This window comes from Choloepus didactylus, chromosome 12 (genome assembly GCF_015220235.1).
Source record: "Choloepus didactylus isolate mChoDid1 chromosome 12, mChoDid1.pri, whole genome shotgun sequence".
NCBI classification, from domain to species: domain Eukaryota; kingdom Metazoa; phylum Chordata; class Mammalia; order Pilosa; family Megalonychidae; genus Choloepus; species Choloepus didactylus.
Window position 1 is genome coordinate 4,454,148 of NC_051318.1, and position 18,090 is coordinate 4,472,237.

Here is an 18,090-nt window from a genome sequence, read left to right on the forward strand (position 1 = left end):
TTCTGGGGGCTTCTAAGGGGATCTGAGGTGGTGAACTGGGCCAAATGCACCATTTGGTCACATCCAATTTGCCCACGTATCAATATTTGTGAATTTTCACAACAGTATTACATCACTTCAAGATGTACTGGATGAACTGCCCAGAGTGAGTCTGGAGAAAACACATGTGGCATCACTGGACAGTTAAGACTCTGTCATTTCTCAAAGGCTCTGAGCTCCACAGTGCAGCGATGGGGTCTGTCTCTCTCACTGCCGAGTTCCAGTGCCTGCGACTACTGGACACATGAGAGCCATTCGGATATTTGCTAAACAAACTAATGAAATGGAAGGAGGAGGAATGTGACACCATCATCCAGAAAGCCCAGATCCACACTCCCTTTATTTAATATGGGCTAGAAGTGTATTTTTTTTTTCTTTTTTTGGAGTGGGGGGGTAGGCTGGGAGGACCTGAACTGCTGGAAGAACTGATACAATTCATTCATTACTTATTCACAGAGCTCTTGCCCCTTGGCCATTTGCTCTGCTGTCCGGGGTCCTCGGGCGGCCCGGCTGCACCTACCCACGGTGTTGTGCCACCTGTTCACGGCGAACAGCCTGCTGCAGGTCACCGTGGCCACGGCGGGGGTGGTGAGGTGCGGGAGCGTGTTGGCCGCCACGTGGGTCACTGGGGAGTTGGACGGGAACTTCAGCACCATGATCACGTCCTGCTGCATCTGGTCCTTGAACATGAGCGGGCTCTGCGGGAGGAAGCACTGGGGACCGAGGGCGGAGGGGTGTGGGTGAGCGGGAGGCCCAGGGTCAGCCGACCCAGGTTCACCTGCCCAGCATGGCCGGGGCTAGAAGTGCGGCTGCGCGGGGACGAGACCCCAGGCCCGTGCGGTCACACGACAGGACGCCGAGGGGCGTGCAGTTGGCGAACGGACGCGTGATCATTCAGGGGAGTTAAAAAGTCAATTTGGAAAAGGAGTCGGCTCAGTTCCTGACATCGTTTACAGGAAGTCAAAGGTGTTTTTATCTGCTTGATCTGGGGTCAAGGCCGTGGTCTAAACGATTACAAGGCAGCAGCTCTCCGGGGCGGCCTCCCCTCGCCACCGCGCTTCCTTCTGCCCCCCAGACCGAGCTCACTGAGGCCAAGGTTGCCTCTTTCCTTTTCTGATCTCTGTCTCTCAAACACCTGGCAGGTGCCTCAACAGGAAGGACACACTGTCCTATAAAACACTGTAAATGCTACTGTGGAAAAACAAAATAGGGATCCTGGAACCATTATTCAGTGGTGCAGTTATTTGCAGTTACACAAATTCTCTGCGAGGTGAACTTAGAAAGCTCATTCTTCATAAACAGCTCCATGCCAATTTAGTTTCTAGCAATTTCCTCCAGGAAAGGGATGGATTCTGACTGGACATTTCTCCAGGATATGTATTATTATTATTATTATTATTATTCCTACTAAACCGAGAAAATCAACCTGCAAAATCAAGAAAGCATCAGACATGTTTCCTGAGCTCCAGGGCCGTACCCCATGTCTCCGCCCTGCCTGGGCATCTGCGGGCACAGGGCCTGCTGCAAACCTCTCTGCTCTGTTGCGCGGAAGGACCAGTGTCAGCCCACACGGTCCGTTAGTGCCTACTCCGGGGCCAAAACAGCCTGAGCTACCGCAGAGAGAGCAAAGTAAAACGCATCTGTCAGGTGTCTGCTTTCCCTGTGAGGCGACCACTGAGCCCCTGGAGACACAGCGGACACGTTCACGCCCGCGCCCAGTGCCCAGTGTCCTGCCGAGACAGAGGGTGTCGATGAAAACGTGGAATGACTGATGGAATAAACGGGAGGCGTGGACACTGCTTCCGTCACAAAATAACAGCGCATGCGTTTGGTTTCACATACGTTATGGACTATATCCCAGCACTTCTTACTTAAAATCAGGGTAATTCCTGCCTTGAAAACTGTCTAGAAAAATCGGAGCCCTGTTTTGGTAGTTTCTAAACACATTTTTGGCCATTCTTTAGTAAAAGAATTACTGAAAAATCACAATTTACAAAATAAATTCTAAAGGAATTTCTCAGAAAATTTTTACCTTCTTTAAAATAGCAAAAAGGGACAAAAAGAGAAAAATAATTACTATTTGCTAATATGCTGAAAAGGACTGTTTTGATAGATGGAAATGGACTTTAAAAATTCAGACTAAAATCCTAAGACGACTGCTTTCTCCCTGGTCAGATGGGAATAAAGGTTTGGATGAGCAGCCGGAGCCGCCCCCTGTGAACCCGAGGCCCAGATGCTGTCCCGCGTCCACGTCACGGATATGCTGACGGCGCCCGGCCCAAGGCTGGCTCTCAGGCCCTGACGTGAGCCACTCTGCTCGGCTGCCGCTCTGCCCGCAACCAGAACTCAAGCGCATAGCTCTCTTCTTTTCTTAAAATGAACGACTCTGCTCACCCTGTTTTGCCCCAAAAGATTACATTTGGCAATGCCATATGGTGTTTGTGTTATGGTTTTCATCACAACTTGCAAATCTAGTGTGATAATTTGGTATCAGGGTGTGCCTGTGTGTCTGAACGAGTTTGTGGGGAGGCAACGCAGGCAGAGAAGATGGTTACTTTGGGGACCTCAGGTAGGCCTGAAAGAACTGCAACCTCTTCTCTAGTCCTCCCCGGGGTATCAGTATACATTTAGGCTGAAGAGTTTAACTCATCAGTCGAGGGGCCTTTAAAAATGCTGCTAAAATCAGAATTTGATTTATACTCAGGTGGAAAGGAAAGAAGAAATTTCAACAAGCTGCTGTGTCTCACCAGGTGCATGGCCGAGCTCCGAGGTGGATGTGGCTCGATGAGCAACTGAGATGGCGTCTGTCCAAAATTCTGTATCTGCGCCTCCATGGCCTGCAGGGAGAGAGAGTGACTGTCATAACCAATATGCATCAGAGAGACCGGTCAGCACGCTCCTTGACAATCAAAGTGTATCCCAAGTCAGCCATGAAAAAAGTCCAGAGAATTTGCCGGTGCTCTTGTCCCAGGGTGCAGAATCATCCAGAGGTTAATATTTTGTAGACAAGCTTTGCTTCTCCTTCCAAACATGCTTCAGTTAACCAAGGATCTAATGCTATTTCCAGAAGCTAGGGTTAAATGTGGAAATGTTAACCTGCAGGTGCATGCATGCAGCTAAAGACCAAAGAAAACTTGCAACGCTACGTGTAACACACAGACCTTAACGAAGTCCTTGGTAAGAAGGAAGGTGTGAGGGTCTCTAATGAAATAAGCTTCTGGAATCTTAACGGGCGAAAGAATGAGACATAAAGTCCACCAATGCGACAAAACGAAATTCAGAAAATTGTACGTTCCAGTCAACCCAGAAGACAATCAGCAGAAAGAACACCATGACTTTTCTATAATAATTAAATACGACAGAACTTTCATTACAAAAACATACTTTAGCTTGCTCTACTGTTTTAAGATGACTCCTGCAATATTTTTTATAGTGTAAAAAGTCATTTCCTTAATAATTTTTCTGAAATTTTAGAAAGAACTAACCCAAAGAGGAAAGTTATTCTTTGAGCATCCTGAGTGATATTTCATTAAAGCATATGTAGATAGAAATATTAAGGAGACTTCATGGCTTCCAATGAACAAAAATAGTTTTAGACCTCAAAATGTCTGGACTGTATAATATAGCTTCTTTTGTGTGGGTCAAAGAGATACTTTTATAAAAGATTTAAATATTTCCTCTGTACTTAACATTCTATAGGATATAGAATATCCTATATACTTAACCTATGTACTTAACATTCTATGTACTTAACATTCTATAGGATATAGAATATCCTATAGAATGTACTTAACATTCTATAGGATATAGAATATTTCAATACATTGTACTAGACCGAGAAATATTTTTCTGAAATATCCTAAGTATGTAATTTAAGTCAACAAGGAGAGCATAATATTTACTATGATCATTACTCTGCTAACATGCTGATTTTTTCCCCTAAAATTGTATGCAATTTGGTTGCACATAAAAGTGAAATATGAAAACACAAAAAGTGACATACGCAAATGAGGGCTTGAGGGAGCTCAGGTGAGTTGGTAGATGGCTCTCAATGCGGCACTGCCACGAGTTGCATCACTATAGCTACAATTCTCTTTATAAAGTGCTTAAATTTAACAATCTGTCCTCCTAGACTGCATTTCAAGAAAATGTTATCAATAAAAATGTGAGTTTTCAAATTTATTAGCAATATTAAACATGAATGCATCATTATCCACCATAGTTTAGCAATCGCATAAATGGGGCCTTAGTTTTTTATTTGCAGAGGCAGTGGAATGAATTATTAAATGTCTGAGTGCTGTCCAACTTAATGTATGCATTTATTTGCACGGTGTCCTCTCCCATGCAAAGTGTGACTATTTAACTCAATCGTACGCACACAGATAACATCATGCTTTGCCTCCCCAGTGCCCAATTTACAATTATAAAAGGGAAAAGAGACCATTTCTGGCTAGGCCTACATTATTAACAGTAAACTCTTGAGAATTATTTGCGGGGAAAGGCCAATAAGCAAGGATTGTACTGTCAGAGCTTCCCTGGCTGAGAAATCCCCAACACCTGGTTTCTCGCATCCTGAGCGCTCAAGTCCCGCTGAAGTAGCGACTTCACTGCTCTGGGGAAAGGACGGGCAGGGAGGAAAACGGGCAGCGCCCTGCACACAGTAGGGAGCTTTCAATGACCGCAGAAGGGAGGAATCAACACACATGCTTTCCTTGACTACAATTTTTCTGCAAGGAAAGTATTAAAATTAAACCAGGAAACGCTGTGGGACTGACAACACTGCCAGATGTCTTTGACAGGCCACACACATACGTATTTAACGTGGCTCCCAGAAGGCATCGGGATAAATCTTAGGTCGTGCTCCATCTCACCCTGTCCCTCACATTTAACAAGCCTTTCTGGGAAGACTAAACTGAAGCCCTCTTCCTTGTGATCTCTGTCCCAGAACTTCAAAACCCAAGGTTGTTACTCCAGTATCTACCTCTTAGCTGTTTTGCACTCCTGCCTTTCCACAATCCCTTACTGTCAGATTGAAGAATGGACTGGGTTTTCCTATGCTGGAAAAAGCAGGCCGTCTTCCCTAATTCCACTGCTTGTCATTACTGCAGCACCCTCCCGGGCACTGGCCGCCGAGCCGTGTCCTCTGTCCTGCACCAGTGCCCCCCTTCTCATCGAGGGGTGGGGGCTTGGCGTGGGAGGGCCTGGGGACGTGCACGAGACAACCCACGACCTGCACCCCAGCGATCAGGGGCTGTTCTGGGGACCCTCCCTCGTGGAGGAGGCAGCGCTGCCCGCAAGCTGCCCACCAGTGCTGACCCTTCCCTTCCCAGGCCCCCGTGTCACAGGGAGAGCCCTCCGTGTCCTCACAGCCCTTGGCTTTCCCGCTACCACAGCATCTAACTCACAATTATTCAAGTGTGTCTGTCTGCTCAGGAGGCGAATCCCTGCAGGTTGGGACTGAGACTTAGTCCTATCAGGGCTCCAAAGACACCTGCTGAGTACAGGGTGACGGGGGCCCCTGAGCAAAGCCTGGGAACAGACAAGTGCGGGTCGAGAAACTTCGGGGCTCTTTACCTTTGCTGTTCAGTCCCACATGCACAAATCAACTAATCAAGCAATTACTTCATTAACAAACATTTGTTGGGTGTCTACTCTGTGTCAGGCAGGGCACACGATCAGATGCCAACGGGGGGAAAATGAACGGTAACAAGCAGAACTCATAGAGGCTGAGGGATCCCAAATAGAGTCGAGAGGCTGCCCTGGAGGTTTCTCTTAGGCAAGCTCCAGCTAGACATCCCAAATGGCCACAGTACGCCATGTCCTTACCAAAAGTAGTCCCCAAAAACCTAGGTCCCTACCTGAGACTCTATAAAAGATTCACTTACTAAGTTTTCTCTTTCAGAAGCTTAAATTCACCAGAATGTTCCTATGTCAGACAAATTCTAAAACCAGAGGCAACAGCCTTTTTAAGAACAACAGTCAGATGCAGCTTCCCCCCCATACTGTCGACACCCCCTTTCAGTATGAACAAGTTAGGGTGCTCACTGCCTAGACACCCCTGAAGATGGAGAAAGGGATTAAGTGAGAGCAAGAGGTAGCAACAAACAAGGTAAGATTGTACAGAGGTCTATGAACACCAAAGCTTTATGTAACTATATATATATATATTTGGATGCTGGGGTGTTGGAATGGCTGGAACTGTAGCCTATGGCATCCCTTGGGATTTGCTCTATAGCTGCTCGCTGAATTGTGCCTGGAAGGTCTTCACCTTTCTGTATATACCTTGTATTGCATAATAAGGAAAGAATGAAACTGCGGAACTGTAACCCATAACAATTTTTGAAATTACCTATATGACTACTTGCTGAGCTGTACATCAAAAGTGAACACCTTTCTGTATGTGTGTTGTATTTTATAATAATGGAAATAGCTGAAGTTGTGGAACTGTGACCATGACATTCTTTGAGATTTGCTAACTACTTGTGAAATTGTGCTTTGAAAGTTATCACTGTTATGTATATATATGTTAAAGTTCACAATAAAAAAAAAAATCAGATACCAAACTTCCCTCTAGAGGTTTCCAGCCCAGTCAGGGCCTTGGACACCTATGTCAGTGCTCGCGAGAGCAGACGATGGCAGAGGCCCCGGGGAGCGCGGGGGGCAGGCTTGGGGTGTGGGGAAGGGCCTGGGCTCCTCCGAGGACAGGGGCTGCCCACAGGGTCTGAAGGTCACGCAGCAATTCACTAGTCAACAGCAGGACACGACTTTCACCATTTGGAATTTTCCCTTAATAATTTCCAAATGTATCAAGCAAGGACAAATCTACCCAGGGTTTAATTGTAAGGTGGACTCTTCCTATACTCTCAGGAATGGCATTTAAAAATATCCCCACTTCTCTCTACGCTGTTCCGCACGAGTCAGTCATGACGTGCGCCATGTTTACTAGTAGGGCACGGCTCTCCCGAACACCTACCAGTTCCACGTGCTGTTCTTTACGACACATAAAGATCCCGTCTGCAGGGGGCTTGCGTTCAGCCAGAGCGCACGGCCCACCTCCCACGGGCTGCAATCCACCCACACTTACAGGTCGGGGATTCCACACAGGACGCTGGATTTTGGCTCCTGTCACCTGCAGCTGAGGTGCCCCTTTGAAGCACCCACCACACATTCATCTGCACCGACCCGGCCGGCCTCGCCCACTTATTCCTACAGACTGCAGGGTTGGTGAGCCCCTTTAAAGTGTCGGTTCCCAGCGGAAAGTGCACCTGTGTGGCTCGCCCACCTGAAGGGGCGTCCTCTTTAAAGTGCACGAGGGGCTACGTGTGCTGTCACCGTGACATGGGCTTACCCCATGATTTTCCACGCCCACCTCTCTTTTTGCTTCTCCTTCCTGCCCCCCTTTCTGGGAATAAAAATACACATCTGGGATCAAATCCTCAGAAGAAGAAATAACGTGCCACATGAGTCTGTGAGTCACACACACGCCTGATCTATGAAAGGATTTATAACCAATGTGAAGGCAAACGCAGCACTAGGTAAGTTATGGTTGCGAAAGATGTTCAAAGGAACGACACGCTCTACAAGGTTCTAGAAGAAAGGAAATTCCGGTTTCGGGAACAGTGTGCTTTCCATCTCACACCTCTGGTGAGGGGTGATAACACTTGGGTTAATCTTGTCTTTTCCACAAAGCAAGTACATTTATCCTGGACGGAGTTTTCATCCATAGAATCTTTACAACTTCGAGTTGTTTTTTGTAAATGAAACTCAATATTATCTTTTAGATGAGATACCACCAGGACTAGTGGAAAAGCTGTCAGGTGAGCTGTTTCACCCACCAACTGGGCTCCGTATAAGCTTTTAAACTGTTTTCCAGAAAAATCAGCATTTTACAAAGTTCTACAAGTTATGCCACCCTCAAGGCAAAATATGAGACTATGTCAAAATAACCGGTTAATTCACTGATGATTTTTGGAAAGTTCAAGAAAAAAAATTAGTAGAAGTAGATGCCTGGGAATGAGGAAAAAGATTTTCAAAGAGCTTCCTTAGTACTGTGCTCATCTCACTGTAAAGCTCTTAGTTACAAAGCTTTTATCTTAGTGCTTGGAAGTAGGGATTCTTTTTTCTTTAACAGAAAATACAACTTTGACACACAATAAAAAATATATATATGTGATTTATATTATCCTTTGGTTGCACATTCAATTCTACACCCAACAGGAAAAAATAAACAACAGACAATGGAATGTTGAAAAGTCTGAAATGATAAAAGGAAAAGCTACTTAATGGCACACTGTATTTTAACTGATAAGCTTTTGCTTCTGGTTTATTGTTGTAATAACACAAGATCATATAAAGCATTACTTTTTAATGCTGTAAAAACAGGAGCAAAATAAATCAGGCAAATAATATCTGTACTTTGTGTCTTGCTTTCCAGACATTAGACTATATAAAAAATTAAAATGCTATTTTATATTCAACTGTTTCTAGTTTCTCATGGAAACCACAAAAGAGCAAATATTTTTCCTCTTGTTTTAACAATCAACTGCATTAAGGCTAAGTCTCTCCCTATCAGAATTATTAGAATATTTCAAAAAGGACCACCTTCACTTTAATTATCAGACTATGTTAGACAATATTTGAAGGAGGGGATTCTAATTTGTTCAATTACTTGCCTCAGTTCTGGGTTTTATTTTTTTTAGTGTAAACCTAAACAAAATGAAGGACAGACTTCTCCTGCTGATTTGTATTTCTTCCTTGGAATGATGACATATAATGATGCTACTATATAACTCACTTAACAAACGACTGTGAAAACAGCACCATGTCCTCCATCCAGAACATTTTCTCTTCAGTTAGGTTGGTGCCATTGGTGGCAAGCTCCCTCAATTTTTCTCCTTAAAAATAAGCCTAACCAACGCAGAGTATGACTCCCAGGGATGAATGTGGACCCGGCATCGTGGGACTGAGAGTATCTTCTTGACCCAAAGGGGGATGCAAAATGAGACGAAATAGTTTCAGTGGCTGAGAGATTCCAAATGGAGTCGAGAGGTCACTCTGGTGGACATTCTTATGCACTATACAGATAACACCTCTGAGGTTTTAATGTATTGGAATAGCTAGAAGTAAATACCTGAAACTACCAAACTCCAACCCAGCAGTCTGGACTCCTGAAGACAATTACATAATAATGTAGATTACAAGGGGTGACAGTGTGATTGTGAAGACCTTGTGGATCACACCCCCTTTATCTAGTGTATGGATGAGTGGAGGAATGGGGATAAAAACTAAAGGACAAATGGGGTGGGATGGGGGGATGATTTGGGTGTTTTTTTTCACTTTTATTTTTTATTCTTGTTCTGGTTTTTTCTGATGTAAGGAAAATGTTCAGAGATAGACTGTGGCGATGAACGCATAACTATGTTATCATACTGTGGACAGTGGATTGTATATCATGGATGATTGTATGGTGTGTGAATGTATTTCAATAAAACTGAATTTAATAAAAAAAAACAAAAAACAAAAAACAAAACAAAACAAAACAAAACCCAAAGGCTGAGAAAAAATTTTCCCTATCTCAAGGTTGCACTGGCTAAATAGACAATCCCTGAATTATGTGACTTAGTTCAACTAACACAATTGAGTCCCTTTTAAGCAGTATAAAATAAGTGCATCAAGTTCTCCATATAGAGCTCTCAGTTTGGCAGATATTGCTGAAAAATGTGTTTGGTTAGAATACAAATTGAGTAGTCACATGATAATGAATAATAAATGTGTAATAGTTAATTTCGTGTGTAAATTTGGCTAGGATGTGGCATCCAGTTATTTGGACAAGCACTGACCTGCTTGTTGGTGTAAGAATAAAAATATATATTTATTAATTAAAAAAAAAAAATAAGCCTAAGTCAATGGAGGCAGGGAAAGCGCTCACGTCTTCACGCAGTGGGCAGCGGCTGACCTACCCCAGGGGCCTTCGGGGGGTTTCCTCAGCCCCTAGACGTGACCAGCCAGGGAACAGAGGCGAGAGCTGGGCCCTCTTCCTCCGACCTGGGGGGCTGGCCTCCCAGGACCTGTCCCCTCAGGACGGGCAGTAAGAGGGTGGAGGAGGAGGCCAGAGCTCTGTCGTCTGGCCCCAGGTTGGAGGGCTGAGGGGCCTTCCTCCACCTCAGGCCATAGCTCTGGGGGGCATTCTCTCCCAGGGTCCGGTTCTGGCTCTTCGGGGCCCCACAGGCTTAGGGGTCAGAATTTGATGCTGCTCCCTGAGAATGTCCCCTGCCCTTGTCCTCCTCTGGAGTCCTGCCCACACCTTTGTAAATAAGGCCGTTATTTCTTCCTCACCTCTTCAAGAGGGTAACCTGCTGAGGTCCTGACAGAGACAAACAGGACTGGTATCCACGTATGACGTACAAGAGAGATGTCGTCTAGCTTTTGCTTCATGTCCAGGTATGACTGACCAAAATAGGAGACATTTTCAAGGACTTGGAATATTTTGGGTATTAGGAGCTTCGCGGGGGGTGGTGGCAATCTGTACTTATTAATCCCCAAGAAGAGAACTAAGTACTCTTGTCTGGATGGTTCAGACAGTGACCCAACTGGTAGGAAGGGTTTTAGCTGATGGTCTCTGGGAGCACTTCCAGGTGCTTGGTTCTCTGCTCATTTTCAGGTTGGTCACTGTTCCGGTTCGCTAATGCTGCTGGAATGCAAAACACCAGCAACGGATTGGCTTTTATAAAAGGGGGTTTATTTGGTTACACAGTTACAGTCTTAAGTCCATAAAATGTCCAAGGTAACACATCAACAATCGGGTACCTTCACTGGAGGATGGCCAGTGGCGCCCAGAAAACCTCTGTTAGCTGGGAAGGCACGTGGCTGGTGTCTGCTTGCTCCCAGGTTGTGTTTCAAAATGGTGTTCTTCAGAATGTCTGCATCAGCTTCCAATGGCCATCTTCAAAATGTCCCTCTTGGCTGTAGCAAGCTCACTCCTTCTGTCTGAGCTTATATAGAGCTCCAGTAAACTAATCAAGGCCCACGCTGAATGGGCTGGGCCACACCTCCATGGAAATTCTCCAATCAGAGTCATCACCCACAGTTGGGCGGGTTGCATCTCCATGGAACCACTCAAAGAATTACAATCTAATCAACACTAATAAGTCTGCCCACTCAAGACTGCATCAAAGATTAATGGTGTTTTGGAGGACGTAAGACATTCAAACTGGCAGTCATGAAATAGCGCCTCAGTAGAGGACATGACCCAACTTAACCACACGTGAGATCCATCACTACGGCGCCTCTGCCAGACTCTCCCTGTTGGGTCAGTTCACAAACGTAAACCTTATCCTGGCCGATCCGGGGGTTGGAAAAGGAGAAGGGGCGGGAGGAGAGGTGGGGCAGAGGGCGGGGGGCGGGGAGAGAAGCAGGGGCATGGAGGCCTTTCTTCACCACACAAGATATGCTCCCTTGAAACGTCTCCTTACTGAAGGAAAATAATGAAAATAATAAAAGCTGAAATAGAATTTCTTGGGATGTAAAATGACACAGGTGGTAGTATAAATATTCTAAAATGAAAGAATACAATTTTATTAAACTAAATTTGGATTAAAATAATATTGCATGTATTCTGTAGAACAAAATGCTATTTGATTTGGACATAAATGGGAAGCAACGATTTAGTTATACTACAGTGAGACTTCAAATGGCTTTATACAGGCCCATTATCAATATGTTTAAAACCTTTAAAAATGAGGCCGAAACATCTAACTGAAATGCTTAAGTACTTACATTGAGTAATATCTACTTCCACAAATTGAAGCATGCAATATGTTTTGAATAATTGCTAATTTATGCTGAGGTAACAACTGTGCAACATAACTGAAATCTATGTTAACAGAAGATAAGGAAACCCCTTCCAGCTATTTCTATCACAAACAGCAGGCTGCAATTTTCACCCTTCTTCCCTTGAGTAAAACATGACTTCAGATACTTATGAAAGCGTTTGCGCTGCGAATTTCTGAAATCAATAATTAGCACTTCCCAATGCCACACAATAAAGACAATCCAGAGATGAGAGAAGCGTTTTCACATCCGTGCCTACCTCCTCCTCTGGGCCGCGGCATCCGTGCCTTCCCGGGGAGGGCTGGAGGACTGAGGGCCCCGCGTGGCTGAGAAACGCTGAAATTACGAGACAGGGTAAACCCCAGCTGAAGTCTTGATCCCTAACTTCCTTGCAGCGAGCTTCTCCATGGATGCGCCTCACTGAGGCCGGGGACCCGACGGGAAAGTGTCCAGAATCTCAGGGCTCCTGCTCTCCTTGCTCCCACAATGACGCTTGACAGGGTTAAAGGACAACCAACGTGCATTCTCATTCCAGTAATTTAAACAGTAGGGTTTTCCTTCGTACCTGAACTCAGCTTTTGAGTTTGTTAGAAGTCTCAGCCTGATAAATGCTCAGTTAATTACTGGGGGGAAATTAAGACTTTTTCTGCTGATCATTTGTTGCAATCTTTTCTCAAAATAACTTGCCAGGAGAAGCAGCCTGGAGTCCTGGTGGAGACGACTGGCCTCTTGGCCCTTTCTGGTGGGCAACACTGGCCTACCTACCGCCCACTCGGGCAGCTTCCAAAGGGGGTGCTGGCACCCCTGCCTACGCCAAAGAAAGAAGTCAGAAATGGGGGAAGGAGGATGAGGGGTAACAAATTCACTGCAAGGATCAACAATGATTGCAGAGGCCACCACTGGATTGCTAGCCCTTGCTCAGGAAATAGTCAATGGATAAGATGCAGGCAGGACCTTTGAGATATTATCTTCGTGTTGAGTGTGGAGCTGTCTCTCGGGATGCCTTCTCCCCGTGATCCCCCTGTGATCAGAGCAAGTGTGCTAATTTCTCCCTGGTACGTTTTATGAGCTCATCTTCTGGGGAAAGCCAGCACTGCAGCTGTTTGGGTAAAAGACTCATCTGTCTTGTTGGCTCCTGACAGCCCTATCATGTCAGTGCTCTGTAGCAGCAAGGAGTATTTCAGCAAGAAAATACAGTGAAAATTGGAGTGATCTATTCTACTTCCTAAGAACGTTCACCACAGCAGATCCAAAGGGATGCTCTGTTATCCCTGTCAGATCAAAGAAAGAGATAAAAGAAGAAAATACAATCCAAGAAGACCAAGAAATATGAGTAACAAAGAAAACCAGACTAAAACAATCATGTTTTTGAGTGTTGTCAATATTAACATACATTGACTATTTCCATCTTTCCAGCATGAAGAGATAAATGTGCCTCTATCTATAAATAAATACTGCACGGCCCACCCGTAAGTTCTAGTAGCTGCCAGCAAAACAGTGCTTTACGAGAGGCTTATGCTGTTACTTCTCCTCGTTAAAGAGAAGTCATCTAAATCACTCTTCCGTGTGGCAGTGTCGGCAGCAGGTGCGATGACAAGCCCTGTGACAGCCTCGGCGCTCAGCGCTTGTTAGTAATCTGTCTGGTGTGAGCTTATAGCTTCTGCTGGAATAGCAACTCCAGGTTTTCCTTTTGCTGAACAGGTACAACTTTAATACCAGAACCAAAGTGATCCTAGTTCACTTGATAAAACTAGTGACAAATGGAAATAAAATATAATTTTATTTTATTTTTGATGCTAAAATAAAGTTTTTAAAAACAGCAATAATAATAAAGACTAGAAATGCTGATATTAACTTAGATCAAGACAAAGGAAGTGTGTTACAATCCCAAAGTAGGTTGCAATTAGGCTGACTTGACAAATTTTGGGAGACACTGCTGAAAAGAAACTTAAAAAAACTCAATTTCTTTTAACGAAACAATAATAAAACCCAAATTAACTGATTTTATCTGTTGGTATAGCTGATACTTTTAATTACACTGATAATTTTGGTATCGTACATGGAGAAATCGATTATTAAAACAAAGCTCCTCCAAGATACTTCATTTAATTACACTTTCAAGTATTAATAATCAAATTCCATGTAGTGCTTTATTACTTCCAAAGGATTTTCATGTATCTTGTCCCATGTGCTCCTCAAACACAGTCTTATGAGTTAGGTATCACCTGTCATCATTTTGGGTGGCTCACTCAATGTCATTCGAACAATAACAGGTGGGACCCTGGTTAGAGCCTGTATTTTGATTCTGATCTTCCTATCATCTTTTATTGCCTCCCTTGTACCACATAATTGTATCCGGAGGCAGACAGGCTTGAATAATTATGTCTATGAGCATAAGTGTGAAAAATTTTAAATTTAGAATGAATTAGCTTTTATGCATAAAGGTATAGTAAGAAAATGTGTCTGCATTCGCTGAACTAGTGATGTCTATTACCCAACTGTTGACGTTGGCACAACCCCACGCTGTCCTCTGGAGCCCTCCAGGACCAACAGAAATCAGTTCTTCAGAGAAGTGCTTACAGCAATTGATCAATAAAATGGCTGATAAAGATTTCTTAAAACCATCTTAATTTGTTCCCTGTAATCACTGGAAGTTTTAATAAGCTGAAAGCTTTAATGAATTCAAAAACATAAACAAAATGGAAAGAAAAACCTTACAGTCTAAATTTGTGAAATGGAAATACACATTAGACTTCCCTTATATTTTAAAGAGTTGTTTTGGAAGCATGAAGATTATTATCCCTAAAACTAATAAGCTTTAGCATACATTTTGTTGTTTTTAAATTCCTAGGGAAAAAAGGGTGGCTAAAAGACACTGTGACCCGGGCCCAGGAGGCCTCGCGGGCGTCTAAGCTGACATTACGGGGCTGGGGGAGGGACAGGAGGCGGGGAGTTAGCGGGAAGGGCCTGCAGTCCGTGAAATGCTTCCCTCACGCCTTCAAAAACTAATCAGTCTGTTGAGAGGCGCGGTGGGGGTGGAGGGGAGTACAGATGAAACAAAAGTTACAACTTTTGAGGCTGGGAGCTGAGGTCCATTGTACAATTCTATTTGTGCAGGGAGAAAAATCTCCCCAGGTGATTCTAGCACACCTCCTTAAACTTCCATGCCTCAGAGAGCCACCTGGAGGGACTGCGGAGGGCACCTGCTGAGCCGGCAGGTCAGAGAGGCCTGGGTCTGAAGCACTGACCAGTCCCCAGGTGACGCTGACAATGGGGTCTGGGGACCACGTGGGAGCAGCAAGGCGTTAGTCAGGAAACCATGCAGGGGTGACTAACAACTGGAAATACCCTATTTCTAAGTTTCTTAGGCATTGTTCAGTGAGTAAAAATCTAAAGCAAATCACGTAATTTTCTATTAAAATATAAAAATGGATAAAATGAATGTATATTCTTGGGCTTAAAAACACTACTCAAGAAATAATTTGTGCTCATCTATGAAAAAAAGGATCTAGACATTATGATATATCAAGACAGGACAATTTAAAAGAATACCTAATATCCAACAGCTCTAGTGTTTACGTATCGAGAAGAGCTTTGCATGAGAACGTTGTCACGCTTCTGCCCAGAAGGCTGTCATGATAAAGTTTATTATCAATTACTGCTTTACAAGTACAAGATAAGTTAAGCTGTCATAATTTTCTCAGCCAAAGATCCTAAACGTCAAAGAATGTCAATTTTTAATCTGACATAGAGAAGAAAATTATCTGTTATTCTGACCTCTAATTTCTTGACATTTTAATGCCATAATTGCTGTGGTTAGTGCTGCTTCACAATTCCACCTGTCAAGAAAGAATGAGTCAATAACCTTAAGCCATCTCTCAAGTTTTAATACCAACTTCAAAGCTCAAAGTGGTAGGCAGATGAGGGAATATTTTTCTTGACACAGGAGACATTTGTAGATATTCATATATTAAGTATTTCTCTTTTTAAAATCAGTGTCTAGTTTAACCATTAAAAAACCATTTTCCCTAGACTAGCTAGAGTATAATAAAGCTATAACTATAGCCCTATTTCGGTTATATCTATGTGAAATGTGGCAATCTTAGTATTTTAAAACTACTAAGTTGAACATTCTCAAATAAAAGGAATTTACTGAGCTCAGTAAGAGTTAACATTTTGACATCATCAACATGGAGGCATTAAGACATCCCCTGAAACCCACCCCCTCACCCCAGAGAGCCAGGGAATAAAAGGACAAATCCCATTTGCTTAGGACTCTGGAGGACGGTAGATATTGGAGAAGGACTTCACAGATGCTGAATCAAAGGATGAAGAAAGTGTCAGGTAGAAGACTACACAGGCACCCACAGCAGCCAGTCAGAGCCCCATGCACATCCGGGCAAAGGGACCAAGTTCACAGACACCCAGGGAGGAAGACAAGTGGCTGAGGGGTGCTGCATAAAAGGGCTCCCAGGGGGGATAAAATAAAAAGAGAGAGCTTCTGGGAAGATGGAGGATTAGGAGAGACAGAGCAAAATTCTCCTCCGCGAAAAACACTAGATAAGGACAGACAGTGCTCCAGAACAGCAGTTCCTGGCTTCCACCAGCTGGGCAGGGACTTCTACACCACACAGGGAGTATGTACTTGGAGAAGCCAAGACATTACATTTAAGACTAGCGAGTGCTCGGCCCAGAATGCTGCTGGGGGTTGGGCGGTTGGAGCCAGCTGATGAGTGTGGAGGGGAGCAGCCTTCCATGCCCTGGGTGCCCTCCTCAGCATGTGGATCGGGTGACAGCCCTTCACAGACCCATGGCCAAGAGTCCCCGTGCCAGGGATTGGCAGTTGGAGCAGGCAGATGAATGTGGAGGGGGGAAAGATTTCCACGCCCCATGCAGCCATTATTGCAGTTAGCTGAGGAGATGAACCTTCACAATCCTGTGGCTGAGAGCTTCCATGGGGGAATTCGGGATTCAGCGGGCTTAATGACAGCGTCCACTCTTCCTCCGCAGAAGCCTGCTGTGTGCACAGCCTACAGGTAGGGGTGCCACATTGTTCTAGTTTGCTAATGCTGCTGGAATGCAAAACACCAGAGATGGATTGGCTTTTATTAAAGGGGATTTATTTGGTTACACAGTTACAGTCTTAAGGCCATAAAGTGTCCAAGGTAACACATCAGCAATTGGGTACCTTCACTGGAGGATGGCCAATGGTGTCCGGAAAACCTCTGTTAGCTGGGAAGGCACACGGCTGGTGTCTGCTCCAAAGTTCTGGTTTAAAAATGGCTTCTCCCAGGACGTTCCTCTCTAGGCTGCAGTTCCTCAAAAATGTCACTCTTAGTTGCACTTGGGGTATCTGTCCTATCTCAGCTTCTTTGGAGCATGAGTCTGCTTTCAATGGCTGTCTTCAAACTGTCTCTCATCTGCAGCTCCTGTGCTTTCTTCAAAGTGTCCCTCTTGGCTGTAGCTCCTCTTCAAAACATCACTCACAGCTGCACTGAGTTCCCTCTGCCAGTCAGCTCATTTGTATGGCTCCACTGATCAAGGCCCACCCTGAATGGGTGGGTTCATGCCTCCATGGAAATATCTAATCAGAGTCATCACCCACAGCTGGGTGGGGCACATCTCCATGGAAACACTCAAAGAAATCTAATCAGCACTGATAATGTCTGCCCACACAAGATTACATCAAAGATAATGGCATTTGGGGGACACAATATATTCAAACTGGCACACACATGGAAATGCCAGGAGCTGTCCCCTGATCCCAGGGACTCGTGGGGGCAAGGGGCACAGGGACCATGGGGTATGTGGGCTGAAAGGTGAGACGTGCAGCTCTGCAGCCCCAGAGTACTCCACCAGCAGCCCCAGGAACGGCCAGGACCACTGCATCCTGGAGCAGACTCCCTGACAAACTGCACAGGACACGCCCCCCACCCACAGGCCTGGCATCACCAGTGCACATGGAAAATTGTGCACTGGTTGGACCTCCACATGGTTTGGACCCCCACTCAGTGCACAGATGAAGTTGGGGTGAACTGGCTTGAGTAAGAGGTGGCTCAGGAGAGCCATCTGCTGACTGGTCAGGGAAGGTGCACTTCACCAAGCTGTAGCTCTGCAAAATCATAGATAAACATTCAAATAGGCCTGCATATCCTAAAAGAATCCTACCAAGATAAGCAAATGCCAAGAGGACAAAAACAACAGAAAATTATGAAGCGTGTT

The 18,090-nt window shown here is 44.7% G+C and overlaps 1 protein-coding gene across 7 annotated transcripts in view; it reads right to left on the reverse strand.

Moving 5' to 3' along the window:
• NBEA (neurobeachin) overlaps positions 1–18,090 on the reverse strand; it is a 637,956-nt gene that overhangs the window by 17,190 nt on the left and 602,676 nt on the right. For all 7 annotated transcript variants that reach the window (XM_037800588.1, XM_037800589.1, XM_037800586.1 and 4 more), the window contains 2 exons: positions 2,787–2,876; positions 560–752 (listed from right to left, as the gene is read on the reverse strand). In XM_037800588.1, coding sequence (XP_037656516.1) covers positions 560–752; positions 2,787–2,876 — 283 coding nt within the window. The remainder of the gene's footprint in view (positions 1–559; positions 753–2,786; positions 2,877–18,090) is intronic.